At 41.2% G+C, this 11,073-nt stretch overlaps 1 protein-coding gene across 3 annotated transcripts; it reads left to right on the top strand.

Annotated features, from left to right (window-relative positions):
• Window positions 1-4,756: 4,756 nt before the first annotated feature.
• On the top strand, window positions 4,757-10,530 carry TSPAN6 (tetraspanin 6). Of its 3 annotated transcripts, none has more exons than XM_032620976.1 (8): window positions 4,757-5,034; window positions 5,931-6,119; window positions 6,371-6,445; window positions 7,300-7,398; window positions 7,686-7,820; window positions 8,136-8,219; window positions 8,940-9,045; window positions 9,682-10,530. In XM_032620976.1, exons 1-7 carry the CDS (start codon window positions 4,948-4,950, stop codon window positions 9,006-9,008), a joined length of 738 nt encoding a protein of 245 aa, XP_032476867.1. In that variant the 5' UTR covers window positions 4,757-4,947; the 3' UTR covers window positions 9,009-9,045; window positions 9,682-10,530. The 3 variants fall into 3 exon arrangements, with proteins under 3 accessions (XP_032476867.1, XP_032476870.1, XP_032476869.1); XM_032620978.1 differs by having other exon boundaries at window positions 4,825-5,034; window positions 5,931-5,972; window positions 9,682-10,521; XM_032620979.1 differs by lacking the exon at window positions 5,931-6,119 and having other exon boundaries at window positions 4,820-5,034; window positions 9,682-10,521.
• Window positions 10,531-11,073: the final 543 nt, after the last annotated feature.

Raw genomic sequence — 11,073 nt, 5'->3', positions numbered from 1 at the left:
CAACTTCAAGACTTTTAATATGAAGCCCCTCAGCAGTCAATAAGATATTGTTTTAAGAAATATTAGATATGGAAACTGACTTGCCTAGTTGAGATCTCAGCAAAGCTCAACAAGCCTAGACTTGAAACAATTTTCTTAGAAAGTGGACTAAGACAAATTGACATGGAAATGTAAATTTTAATACCATTTAGGAGTATTTCTCATTTCTCTGTGTCTCAAACAGTATATTATGAGCCTTTTGGAAAGAGGCAAGATCAAGGCTGGAAAGGGAAGAAAGGATTCATAGAGAATCCGAAAAGACAAGAGGAATAAAAAGATATTCCTATTCAGGAAACTAATTTTTAAAACTATACCTATGAATTATCTGTTTAAATGATGATGTTTAAATTATGTGTTTAAATGATGTTTATCTGATGGCTGTAATGTAAAATATGACACTTTAAGAAAATAAGTAGGGCTTCCCTGGTGGCACAGTGGTTAAGAATCTGCCTGCCAATGCAGGGGACACGGGTTCGAGCCCTGGTCTGGGAAGATCCCACATGCTGCAGAGCAACTAGCCCTGTGAGCCACAATTACTGAGCCTGTGTGTCTGGAGCCTGTGCTCCACAACAAGAGAGGCCGCAATAGTGAGAGGCCCGCGCACCGCGATGAAGAGTGGACCCCGCTCGCCACAACTAGAGAAATCCCTCGCACAGAAACGAAGAGCCAACACAGCCATAAATAAATAAATAAATAAATAAAAGGCAAAATTCCTTTAAAAAAAAAAAGAAAATAAGTAGAAGGTGCTTTAAGATTTTACGATAGGCACTTAGCCAAAGGTAATTGGAGGGATTCTAGAAAAGGTATTAGAAAATGAAAATGGTAAGATCATTATGTGAATAAGAGATAAGATGCATTCTGTGCAAAATGCCTAATGTCTTTTTACTGGTGCCTAAGACAAGCAGTAGTAATGTGCCAAGACATTATCAACTTAATTTTTCTGGTTTATGTCAGTGCGACACTGGGATGGCTTAGACATTTAGTTTTTAATTTCATTTAACTTAATCAAACCTTGAGTGACTACTAAGTGGTTAGCCTCAGAGACCAGCTATGACCAATGAGCTGAACAGGGGTTGGCTGAGCACCAAAGGAGCTCATCAACTGAGCATTGCGTCCTAGGGTTCTGGAGAGTATAAAAGGGGGCGCAGTAGTTTCTGAACAACAGGATGTAAGACAGGTAAGTAGAGAAAAAGCAGGTACTGAAAGCAGGTACTGTAGTAATGGACTAAGGGTATGAGTTAACATGAGTAGTCAGAGTATAAGCACTGATGTTAAAGAAAAAGGTATGTGTGTGGGCTGGGGTGGGGGGTTGGGGGGAGGATGCTCTCATTGAGTTGGGGTTGAGCTGAACCTTAAGTTGGGGGGCAGGAATTTTGAGTTTGGTGAGTGGGAAGTGAGTAGGAAACAGATCTTATTTATTGGGGAAGATAATCATACTGGCTTATTGTGGAACAGAAAATTCACTTTGGAAAAGCTGTAGGAAATAAGTTGATACATGTGCTGGGGGAGGCATCATTTAAATGCCAAAGAAAAACATTTAAATCTAATCTTGAAAGTTACAGGAAGTTAATAGGGAAGGGACACAAATCTATACTAAATATTGAATGTAAAACAAGCAGCAACAATACTTAAGAAAGGTATCTTCCTTTTTTCCTACATTTTCGGCATCAAACATGTTCTTGTGCTCAGAAAAGAGGGAGAAATTAAGAGGGTGAACCAGAAGAACTGTTGAACTCTCTACCACTCTGGGATGCACAGGATTAGCTCCTAGGTGATTGGGCTATTGAGTGAAGGCAAAAGTAAAATTCAACAAAACACCCCAAGTATGAGGCAGAATTGGGGAAACCATTGAGGTTCTTGTGCTTCAGGGGCTCCAAAGAGCCCTTGTTTGTGTTTAAATGTACAATGGCAGCCATGTCTCATCACAGAGTGGGCCCCATTTCTGATGAGGGAAACAGAAGTTGCCAGGGCTTAGTCCTAGGCAAGTTACTTAGCCTCTTTGAACCTGTCTCCTCATCTGTAAAATGTGGGCAGTGGTAGTCCTCACCTCACAATAAGGGCTTTTGTAATGTAAGCATGAGGCAAGGCTTGTTGATTGCTTAGCAACGGTGGTTGGTACATAGTCAATGCTCAATATTGCAGTCATTATTAATACTTTAAAGAATAACCTTATAACCTAGAGAATTACTTGTTACATTGCCTAGATGGGATGAGATGCCCCTTTGTCTGGGTTTGAACCCAGACCCAGGCCTAAATTTGAACTAAACTGAACTTCTGGGTTTGGTGGCATGGCAACGGGGCGGGGTGGGGGCGAGTAGCAGGGTGGGAGGCTCTGGTGCAAGGTGTTGTGGCCATAGGAATATTAACTTCCATGTCAGCTTTCGGTTTAATTTGGCACCGACTGTTATTCAAACAAAGCAGCGCTGTGAGTGGCAGAGGAAGGGAGAGGAGGAAAATCAACACATTTTTGGAAATAAGATGTGGCTTTTGCTTTGACTATTTTGTTTTTTCTTCAGCCACAGAAGTATTTACTTGCTCTCAGGCTCACAATGAAAATCCCTTTCAGGACATGGTACAAACCTAAGCTTCAGATAAAACTCCCATTTAAGATGACAAGAATTTAGCAAGACTTCCCTTGATACTTTTTTGTTTTAATATGAGAACCCCTCAGATAGTGCTATTTAGTTTAGGGAGACAGCTTTAATTATACTTAGAGCCCCCCTCAACCTCATTTCCTGTAGCTATGGCATATGTGGTACTTTAAAAGTTGATGTCTGCTTTATGCCTGATGACCTTGGCTTAGTGTTTACAAGATGTATAGATGTATCATTTACCCATTCTCTCCAAGCATTTATGTGTTAGGCTTTTCTAATTTTAGGATAAGATTTTAGTATAAAGTGTGGCAGTGCAATAATTCTCCAGTAGTTGCTCTCTTGGACCTCAGACATCTGGCATGGTGCTATAGGAGCTGGTCCTAGGTCAATATTTGAAGCACAGGGAAGCTCTGTGTGACCAAGTTAATGGAACTTTCCTGTTTTCTGGTTCTGTGGTATATGTTTAAAGCAAGGTGTTTTTTTTTTTTTTTTTTTTTTTTTTTTTGCGGTACGCGGGCCTCTCACTGTTGTGGCCTCTCCCGCTGCGGAGCACAGGCTCCGGACGCGCAGGCTCAGCTGCCGTGGCTCACGGGCCCAGCCGCTCGGCGGCATGTGGGATCTTCCCGGACCGGGTCACGAACCCGTGTCCCCTGCATGGGCAGGCGGACTCTCTATCACTGCGCCACCAGGGAAGCCCTAAAGCAAGGTTTTGAGCAAAAAGTTTAGGTATCCATCTCTGCTTCACTAATGCAGGACTTATTGTCATAGCAATACAGTAAATGCCCATTTGTAATGTTAAGCTTGTGTCAATGATGATGTAAATTGGTTGGTTAGGAAACTGATACTGTCTTCTAATCCCACGCCTCTAGAAATAACACACACACACACACACACACACACACACACACACACACACACACGACACAGTTTCTTTCCTCAAAGAGCTTATACTTTAGTTGAGAAACCAGACCTTAATAGATTTAAAAAAAAAATCCCTCTCCTGAGGTTTCCAGTATTTAGGAGACCGTGAAGAGGGCTGTTTTTTTTTTTTTTATTCCACTTTATCCCAAAGTCTGACTTCGGGCTGCCTGTGGATATAAGGGACTGGAAACTTTCTGGTGATTCATTCTCATCCTGTTAGCAGTTTAAGTCCTTAGGAACACATGGTCTCAAGTTCTAGGAAGATCTAAGCAATTGGGAGAATTTCTTGGGGATAAGCAGACACCAAATACCATACACAGCTTGTATAATAGGGGAGATGATTGCAAAGCACAGTTATCTCTAGTTTTGGCTTTGCTATTAGTTGTATGACCTATGATTTCAGCCTCTTTGTGATCAGCTGGTTCTTGATCTGACAAACCAGAAGGCTGGCATAATACAGTGCCTTTCAGTTTTAACATTTAAAAGGGGGTCACATTTACCTTGTATTCTCTGTAGTGCCTTCCCTTTTTGAAGTTTGTAGCTAATAGCTGAACTTGCATTTCAGGATTAAGTACTTTAAAACACTTTTCCTCAACTCCCAAGTTACTCAGAGGATAAGGGAGGAGAGGGATAAAGGAGCTTGGCAAATTCTTGTAGAGAAATTCTAAAATTCATTATCTTTCATACCTACCTTTGGAATTCGTACAAGTGATTATTTCTTATTATTCTTATGCCCCCTCCCCACCTCATAAAACAATGTTCAAAAATCGAAAAGCACAAAACAGGAGAAAGAAATCAGCGTAATTCTACCATTCAGGTAAATTGCACTTTTCCTTTCGGTTTTTATCTAAAAACATGTGACTGGACGTATCGCTCTGCGATCTGCTTTTGTTTCTCTTTGGAAATATATATCTTGAGAGTATTTTGCTATGTCATAAAATATTCTTAGGTCACTTTAAACCTCTTTCCATTTCTGTTTCTCCTTCTAGGGTTCCAGGGGTCGGCGAGGCCGAATCTCAGAGCGCTGCTGGTGCTGCTGGTGCTAGAAACAATATGATAGTTATAAGGTCAGCGGGAGGGGTGGCGGGCGGGAAAGATTCCTTGAGCGAAAAAATGAAGCAAGCTCCCCTTTGAAGATCTAAGAAATTTCCGACACTAGAACCTTTTGTGTCGAGTTTTCGGCAACCTTCGGCAGGGGGCGCTCGGAAATTGCCGTCACTTTCCGGACAGCCTCCCGGACCTTGCCCTCTAGAAAACTGTACAGTGTTTCCGGCTCTTCTCAGTCGCAGACGCTCGTAACTTTTCGGCACTTTCCGGGGAGACTCGGGGGCTCCGCGCCTCGCTCACTCTGTTCCGATCGCCTGGCGCGGCGGGGCAGGGTCTTGGGCTAGTCATGGCGTCCCCGTCTCGGAGGCTGCAGACCAAACCGGTCATCACTTGTTTCAAGAGCGTCCTCTTGATCTACACATTCATCTTCTGGGTGAGACACGGAGACGCCCGGGGACGGGAGGGGATCCCGGGCTGGGGTCGTGCGGAAGGAGCTCGGATCGGGAGTGGGGAGGGGAGGCGCTGGTGGGGCTGGGGCGGCGGTCGCTGCTGGGACCCCGGCGCTGGTGACGACGTGCTGGGGCTCGAGCTCGGGTTCGGGCATCTCGCCCGCGCGGGTCGGGGTGTCGGGCGACGGCAGCCGAGAGGCTGAGCCGGGACCCAGACGTGCCTAGCTTTGGAATTCGATGCGGGGGGCGAGTAAGGGAGTGAATCCCCCCAGAGCAAACAGAGGGTGTCCCCGGACCATTGGAGAGGCAAGGCTTGCCCGGCCCCGGTGAGGGCTCGCTTGCATAATAGTCTTTTTCTTTCCACTGCTTCATAAGAGGGGAGTATTTCGCAGGTAAGTATGGTAATGGCTCCACTCCCGCCAGTCTGTCCTTGGGCTTGCTTTGTGTGCCATCCCGTTGTACCCTGTGCTCATCTCTGAACTGGGAGGAAGGGGAAAGTTTCTGGAACTCTTAGAAACACTCCCCCCGCCCCCCACCCCCACCTGCGGAAAGGTTTTCTTCCTAAGGCGGGTGTAAAACAGTTAAGTTTTGATCCCTAGGGCAAAAAAACAGATAAAGTTTAAGAATTTTGTCAAGGTGCCTTCTCTAGCTGCCCCTTGGTTTTGTCCTGGCCACAGTGATCCAGCGTGTGGATTTATCAAGGCCTGTTCTTGTGTACAGCCCCACCCTGCTTGTCTACCATATCCCAGCCACAGCTCTTTGGCCACAGACTGCTACATCAATTCTCACACCTATTGTTTCTTAAACACCTAGTGGTTTGTGGTTTGAAGATGTAGCTGTATACAGTGTGTAACTCTCAATTCTCTGATTTCCCACATAGATCACTGGTGTTATCCTTCTTGCTGTTGGCATTTGGGGCAAGGTGAGCCTAGAGAATTATTTTTCCCTTTTAAATGAAAAGGCCACCAATGTCCCCTTCGTGCTCATTGGCACTGGCACTGTCATTATTCTTTTGGGCACCTTCGGCTGTTTTGCTACCTGCCGAGCTTCTGCATGGATGCTAAAACTGGTGAGTCCTTGCTTTCTTAGAATTGGTTGTTGGTTTTTGAAAAGGCTTATATGTTGTAGGCTTTGTTTCTTGGAACTAGGCATGGCCCTTTTTGATTTTTCCTCTTCCTTATGAAAACTTAGCAAGTAACAGTGTAGCTGCCAATTCCCACCTTTGTGTTTTCCCTCCCCTTTTCCATAAAAATGTGAACATTGACTCCCTTTGCAGCTGTGATGTATAAACTGACTTGGACTTTTCTTTTTATCCTGCAGTATGCAATGTTTCTGACTCTCATTTTTTTGGTTGAACTGGTCGCTGCCATCGTAGGATTTGTTTTCAGACATGAGGTAAGCCTGAGTTTGGGAACCTTAATATGTGAAAATTTATCCTCTAAGAGATAAAGCTGGATAAATTTAAGTAATAGAGTTAAGCGACAGCTTTCACTAGTTTAAAAAATCACTTACAGCTGTGTTTAAAGCTGACCTTTTTCAACCTGTAGCTGACAGTAATGACTTTCTGGTAAAAAAAAAAAAAAAAAACCTAGCCCACTTTTTTGGTAAAGACTGACAGTCACCAGAAGAAAATTGAAGATACCCATAATTATTTGTATTTGCAGTCATTTTTCTGTGTATAAGTACCTATTAAAGTGTAGATAGTACAATTTATAACTTTAGTGATAGGAAACTATTTAAAGCACAAAATTGATAACAGAAAATTGATACCTTCTCCTCCACTCATCAAAACCTTAATAAATCTGGGGTTAGGAAGTCATTCAATGAATACTGAAGGCTCATCAATGAGAGTGGTAGTGCAAAGTGGTAGTGCATTCTCCCAGAGTGAGATTTTGTAGCTTAAAAATCCCATAGGCATCAAATGTGTACTCAATTGAAAGTGAAGAAAGATTGAGGGTGGGAGGAGATACAGCAGAAGGAAGCTGCCACTTGAATAAATATATGTTCCCACAGCACTTTGAACTTCTAGTCGTTATCATCTTTTACTGGAATGTTTTGCTTAGGAATCCCCTTAGCTAAGCTTACATTGCTTAGAAGACAGGATTGGACCATAGAAGTTAATTACCATACACATTGCTGCTATCAAAGATAGGACCATTTGGTCAGATGTGGGAATTTCTTATTTGACCTAGAAACCAAAAGAACATTCTAAAATCTTTGTTTACTGGCCTTGTGTTTCTTTGCTGTAGATTAAGAACAGTTTTAAGAATAATTATGGGAAAGCTTTAAAGCAATATAACGCTACGGGAGATTACAGAAGCAATGCAGTAGACAAGATTCAAACTACGGTAAGTGGTCATAGGTGGTGGCTTCTCAAGAGGGGAACATATTCCTTATTCCCTCAGAGAAGAGGATAGGGCCCTGCCTACCAGGCGTTGTCCATTTGTACTGTAGCAGTGAAAGTAAGGCTAGTCCCAAAGTGCTAATCTCATGAATTATAATGCCAATAGAGAACAGCTGCTTTAAAATATGTCTTAAGCTAGAGATCACCAAGTATAATCTAAGATGATGGTTTAATTGTTTGACTACAAAGTGGTAATATGAACTATAAATGATTCTGTTGGATTTTTTTCAGTTGCATTGTTGTGGTGTCACCGGCTATAGAGATTGGAAGGATACTAATTATTACTCAGAAAAAGGATTTCCCAAGAGCTGCTGTAAACTTGAAGGTTGTTCTCCTCAGAGAGATGCAGATAAAGTAAACAATGAAGTAAGGAGTAAAAAAAGAATTTAATTTTTACTCACAATACATGTAATCTGAAATAGGGTAGAGCAGGTATTATTCTCATTGAATAAATGAGGAAACTGAAGCTCAGAAAATTGGTGACTTGATTTCACACTTAAATGCATAATCCAAAAGGTGGAACCTGTGTTCCTCAAAGGAGACAGGATTTGTTATGAAAGAATAAATTTTAATAAAAGAACAATCAAAGGCTAAGGTAGCTCATCTTTCGCAGAGATGTGTGATCAAAGTATTTATTATGGTTTGAGCTGTACTTAATGTTTTTTTTTTCTCTTCCATTAGGGTTGTTTTATAAAGGTGATGACCGTTATAGAGTCAGAAATGGGAGTTGTTGCGGGAATTTCTTTTGGAGTTGCTTGCTTCCAGGTAAGTCCTTGTAGTTAGGAAATGTTTCATCACTCTTGTTAGGTATAAGCTACAAGATTTCCACTTTGAAGGCTTCAGTTTTGGCTTCACGGCCCTGGTTAGCAAGGGCATTTTTAGAGAAGTCATATTTTCACAAAACTCTCAGTTGCTCATCACAGTAGAGATGTAGTAGTTTTGCTCTTTTCATTCCAATTTTTGGTTGTCTTGCAACTTATGTTTTCCCACACTGTTTTCCACAACTACAGAGTTCTCTAAGACCTGCCCTGCTAGGTCTGTCTGAATCTGCACTAACAGCCGCTAGCCACCTTTCAAAAGTTATGTGGCTAGTGGCCACTGTGTTGGACAGAACAAGTATTACAGAATATTTTCATCATCACAGCATTGTTTTAGAATCCTCCAAGAGAATCTCTGCCTTGATAGATGGAGATTTTACTTGATGAGATGCATATTCTAAGCCATATCCTTTTTGCTCTGATAACTGAGAGGAAGAGTAAGGAAAGTTTCCCCAAACTTCAAGATTTTCCTGAGTGATTTTTGTCAGTGGTGGTTGTGAAATTCCAATCACAGTAGTAGTTAGACTTCACTTATATGCTTACTCTAGAAAAAAACTTAAGAAAATTGGTAGTGGATTAGAAGTGAAAGGAGAATATACCTGTATCCTGAGGTCTTTAAGCTTTGTATGTATATGTGTGTTTAATTTTGCTTGTATTTTGTTTCCAGCTGATTGGAATCTTTCTAGCCTACTGCCTCTCTCGTGCCATAACAAATAACCAGTATGAGATAGTGTAACCGGCATAACACGGGCCTGTTCCTCTCCAACTTTAAGGTATGTTCATTTTGATCCTCAGCTCTCTCAGTGTTAGTGTTTACTCCAGCCTATACATGTGATGGATGGACTGAGTTTGCCAAGAAGGTCACGTCCAGCAGTGCATTCAAATGTTATTGTTACTGTGTAACCCTGCATAGGCACTTGTGTCTCAGTACAAGTCATGGCCAAAAAGGACAGAAGGGCCTCTCTGGGTTTACCTGCACATGTCAGCCTAAAGATCCTAAGTGGTCCCCTTTCTAACAGATTTGGACCTAGTGTAGAGAAGTGAAGAATCCCAATAGTGACCTGGCAAGTACACTCTGCTCTTGGTCAGTATCGGCATTTTCCCCTGGTCTTTTACCTAATTCTCATTTATTGCAGTCCTCTGGTGGACTGTTACTAGAGCCATAAACTCATCTAGCTTAACTAGATTTTGGAGAAACATGTGCTTCAATAACTTCAGTATTTGAATGGTAAAACGTGAGAACTGTAGCTGGCAGAATTAATCCCTGGGGTGCCCTTCACATTTGAATTGAGCCACTGACTGGGAACACGTGAAGGTCTTCATTAGCAGACTAGATTAAAATGTGTGGAAAGGAATACAGATATTGAAATTTGGGTTATAAATAAATTAACTTTTTTCTTTAATTTTAGGATATTAACATCCCCACCCCCAACCCTGTGAATTACAAGATCGCCTGGATGGAAGACCGACATTTATTACAGATAGATTGAAAAACTATACCAGTAGTCTGATTCGATCAAGACATTTGCTTGATATGTTCGAAGTCCACCTTTTGTCCCATTCATGTTAGATAGTTGAAATCCCCATGTCACTCTGAAACACTGGAAGAGCTTAGTAAATTGTAAATGAAGCAATACTGTGTTCCTCTTGACTTTTTTTTTTTCTCAGTGTGTGGCTTTTGAAAGTCACTGTGAGTTTGCTGTCAATGTAGTGTGATCGAAAATTGATCCCTCCAAACTGGACCTTTTCCCAGCCGGGGTTATCTGGTGTGATTGTATAATTTGCATCAAGAAGTTAAAATGTTTTCATTAGTCTCTGTTCTGCTGATAGGCAGAGAGTCACATTGTGTAATTTAATTCCAGCCAGTAGTTGAATAACACCCATCATCAGAGTTGCCAAATGGTAGTAACGACAGTCTCCGTCCTCTAAGGCACCCAAGACTATAAAAGGCACTACCAGTCCTCTGTGATACACCAGGTTGCAACACAGTTAACACTTTACATTTCTTTGCCTCGAAATTTAGGTATTTGTACTAACATTTATATTTCCCCTATTGTTTGAAAAGTTCTAATTATTACTTAATGGTGCCAAGAGCTATTGTATTCTCCTTAGGAATTTAAAGCAACTCATCTTCATTAGCTTTAGCTGGTATTTCCTTACCAAGTTGATAAGAATTGTCAACATTAAGGTTAACTTTTAATAGTCTTAGTTTTGTTTTGTGCCTTTGATTAATAAATATAAATCTTTTACACAATAAATAGTGTTTTCCTCTAAAGTCATTGTGTTTAACTTTTGGAAAATCTGGGGTGATTGTTTTCCACTGAGAAAGCTAAGCCCCATATTTCTACTTGGAGTACAGTTTTAGATATGAAATATAAAACTGAGGTCTTGACTCATTTTTAAAAAGTCCCTGTTTACATAAACTATTCCCTGTGAAAGGATTACATTCCTTGCTATGAAATAGCATATGCTTAGCATTCTCCTAGAGATCAGACTCTTTGTTGTATAGTTTACATTAAGAAGTTGGATAGGGAGAGGTATAACTTGTACCTTCAGGCTAGTAAGGAAATTAATAATTAAAATTGGAGTTGGAATGGGGGAATTCTTTCTTTGGTTTTGAGTTTCTTTATATATCCATTAGTAGGACCTAGCTCATCTGATCGCCACACATTCACACAGTCCTTGAATTTGATAGTAAAGGGGGATCAATCACAGTTATAAGGAAAGTGGATAAAAACTACTAGTTGAAAAAGATTAATAATGAATTTTGGGGTACATGTTTTAAAGTACTTGGAGTTACT

Source organism: Phocoena sinus, chromosome X (assembly GCF_008692025.1).
Source record: "Phocoena sinus isolate mPhoSin1 chromosome X, mPhoSin1.pri, whole genome shotgun sequence".
In the NCBI taxonomy this organism is placed as follows: Eukaryota; Metazoa; Chordata; class Mammalia; order Artiodactyla; family Phocoenidae; genus Phocoena; species Phocoena sinus.
This window is presented reverse-complemented; position numbering and strand designations above follow the sequence as displayed.

What these genes read in the sequence shown, in the direction of transcription:
- TSPAN6 (XM_032620976.1), top strand. Translation starts at nt 4,948, where the DNA reads ATGGCGTCCCCGTCTCGGAGGCTGCAGACCAAACCGGTCATCACTTGT. An exon ending in TCTACACATTCATCTTCTGG is followed by an intron (nt 5,035 to 5,930) that starts GTGAGACACGGA and finishes TTTCCCACATAG; the next exon opens with ATCACTGGTGTTATCCTTCT. An exon ending in TTGGAGTTGCTTGCTTCCAG is followed by an intron (nt 8,220 to 8,939) that starts GTAAGTCCTTGT and finishes TTTTGTTTCCAG; the next exon opens with CTGATTGGAATCTTTCTAGC.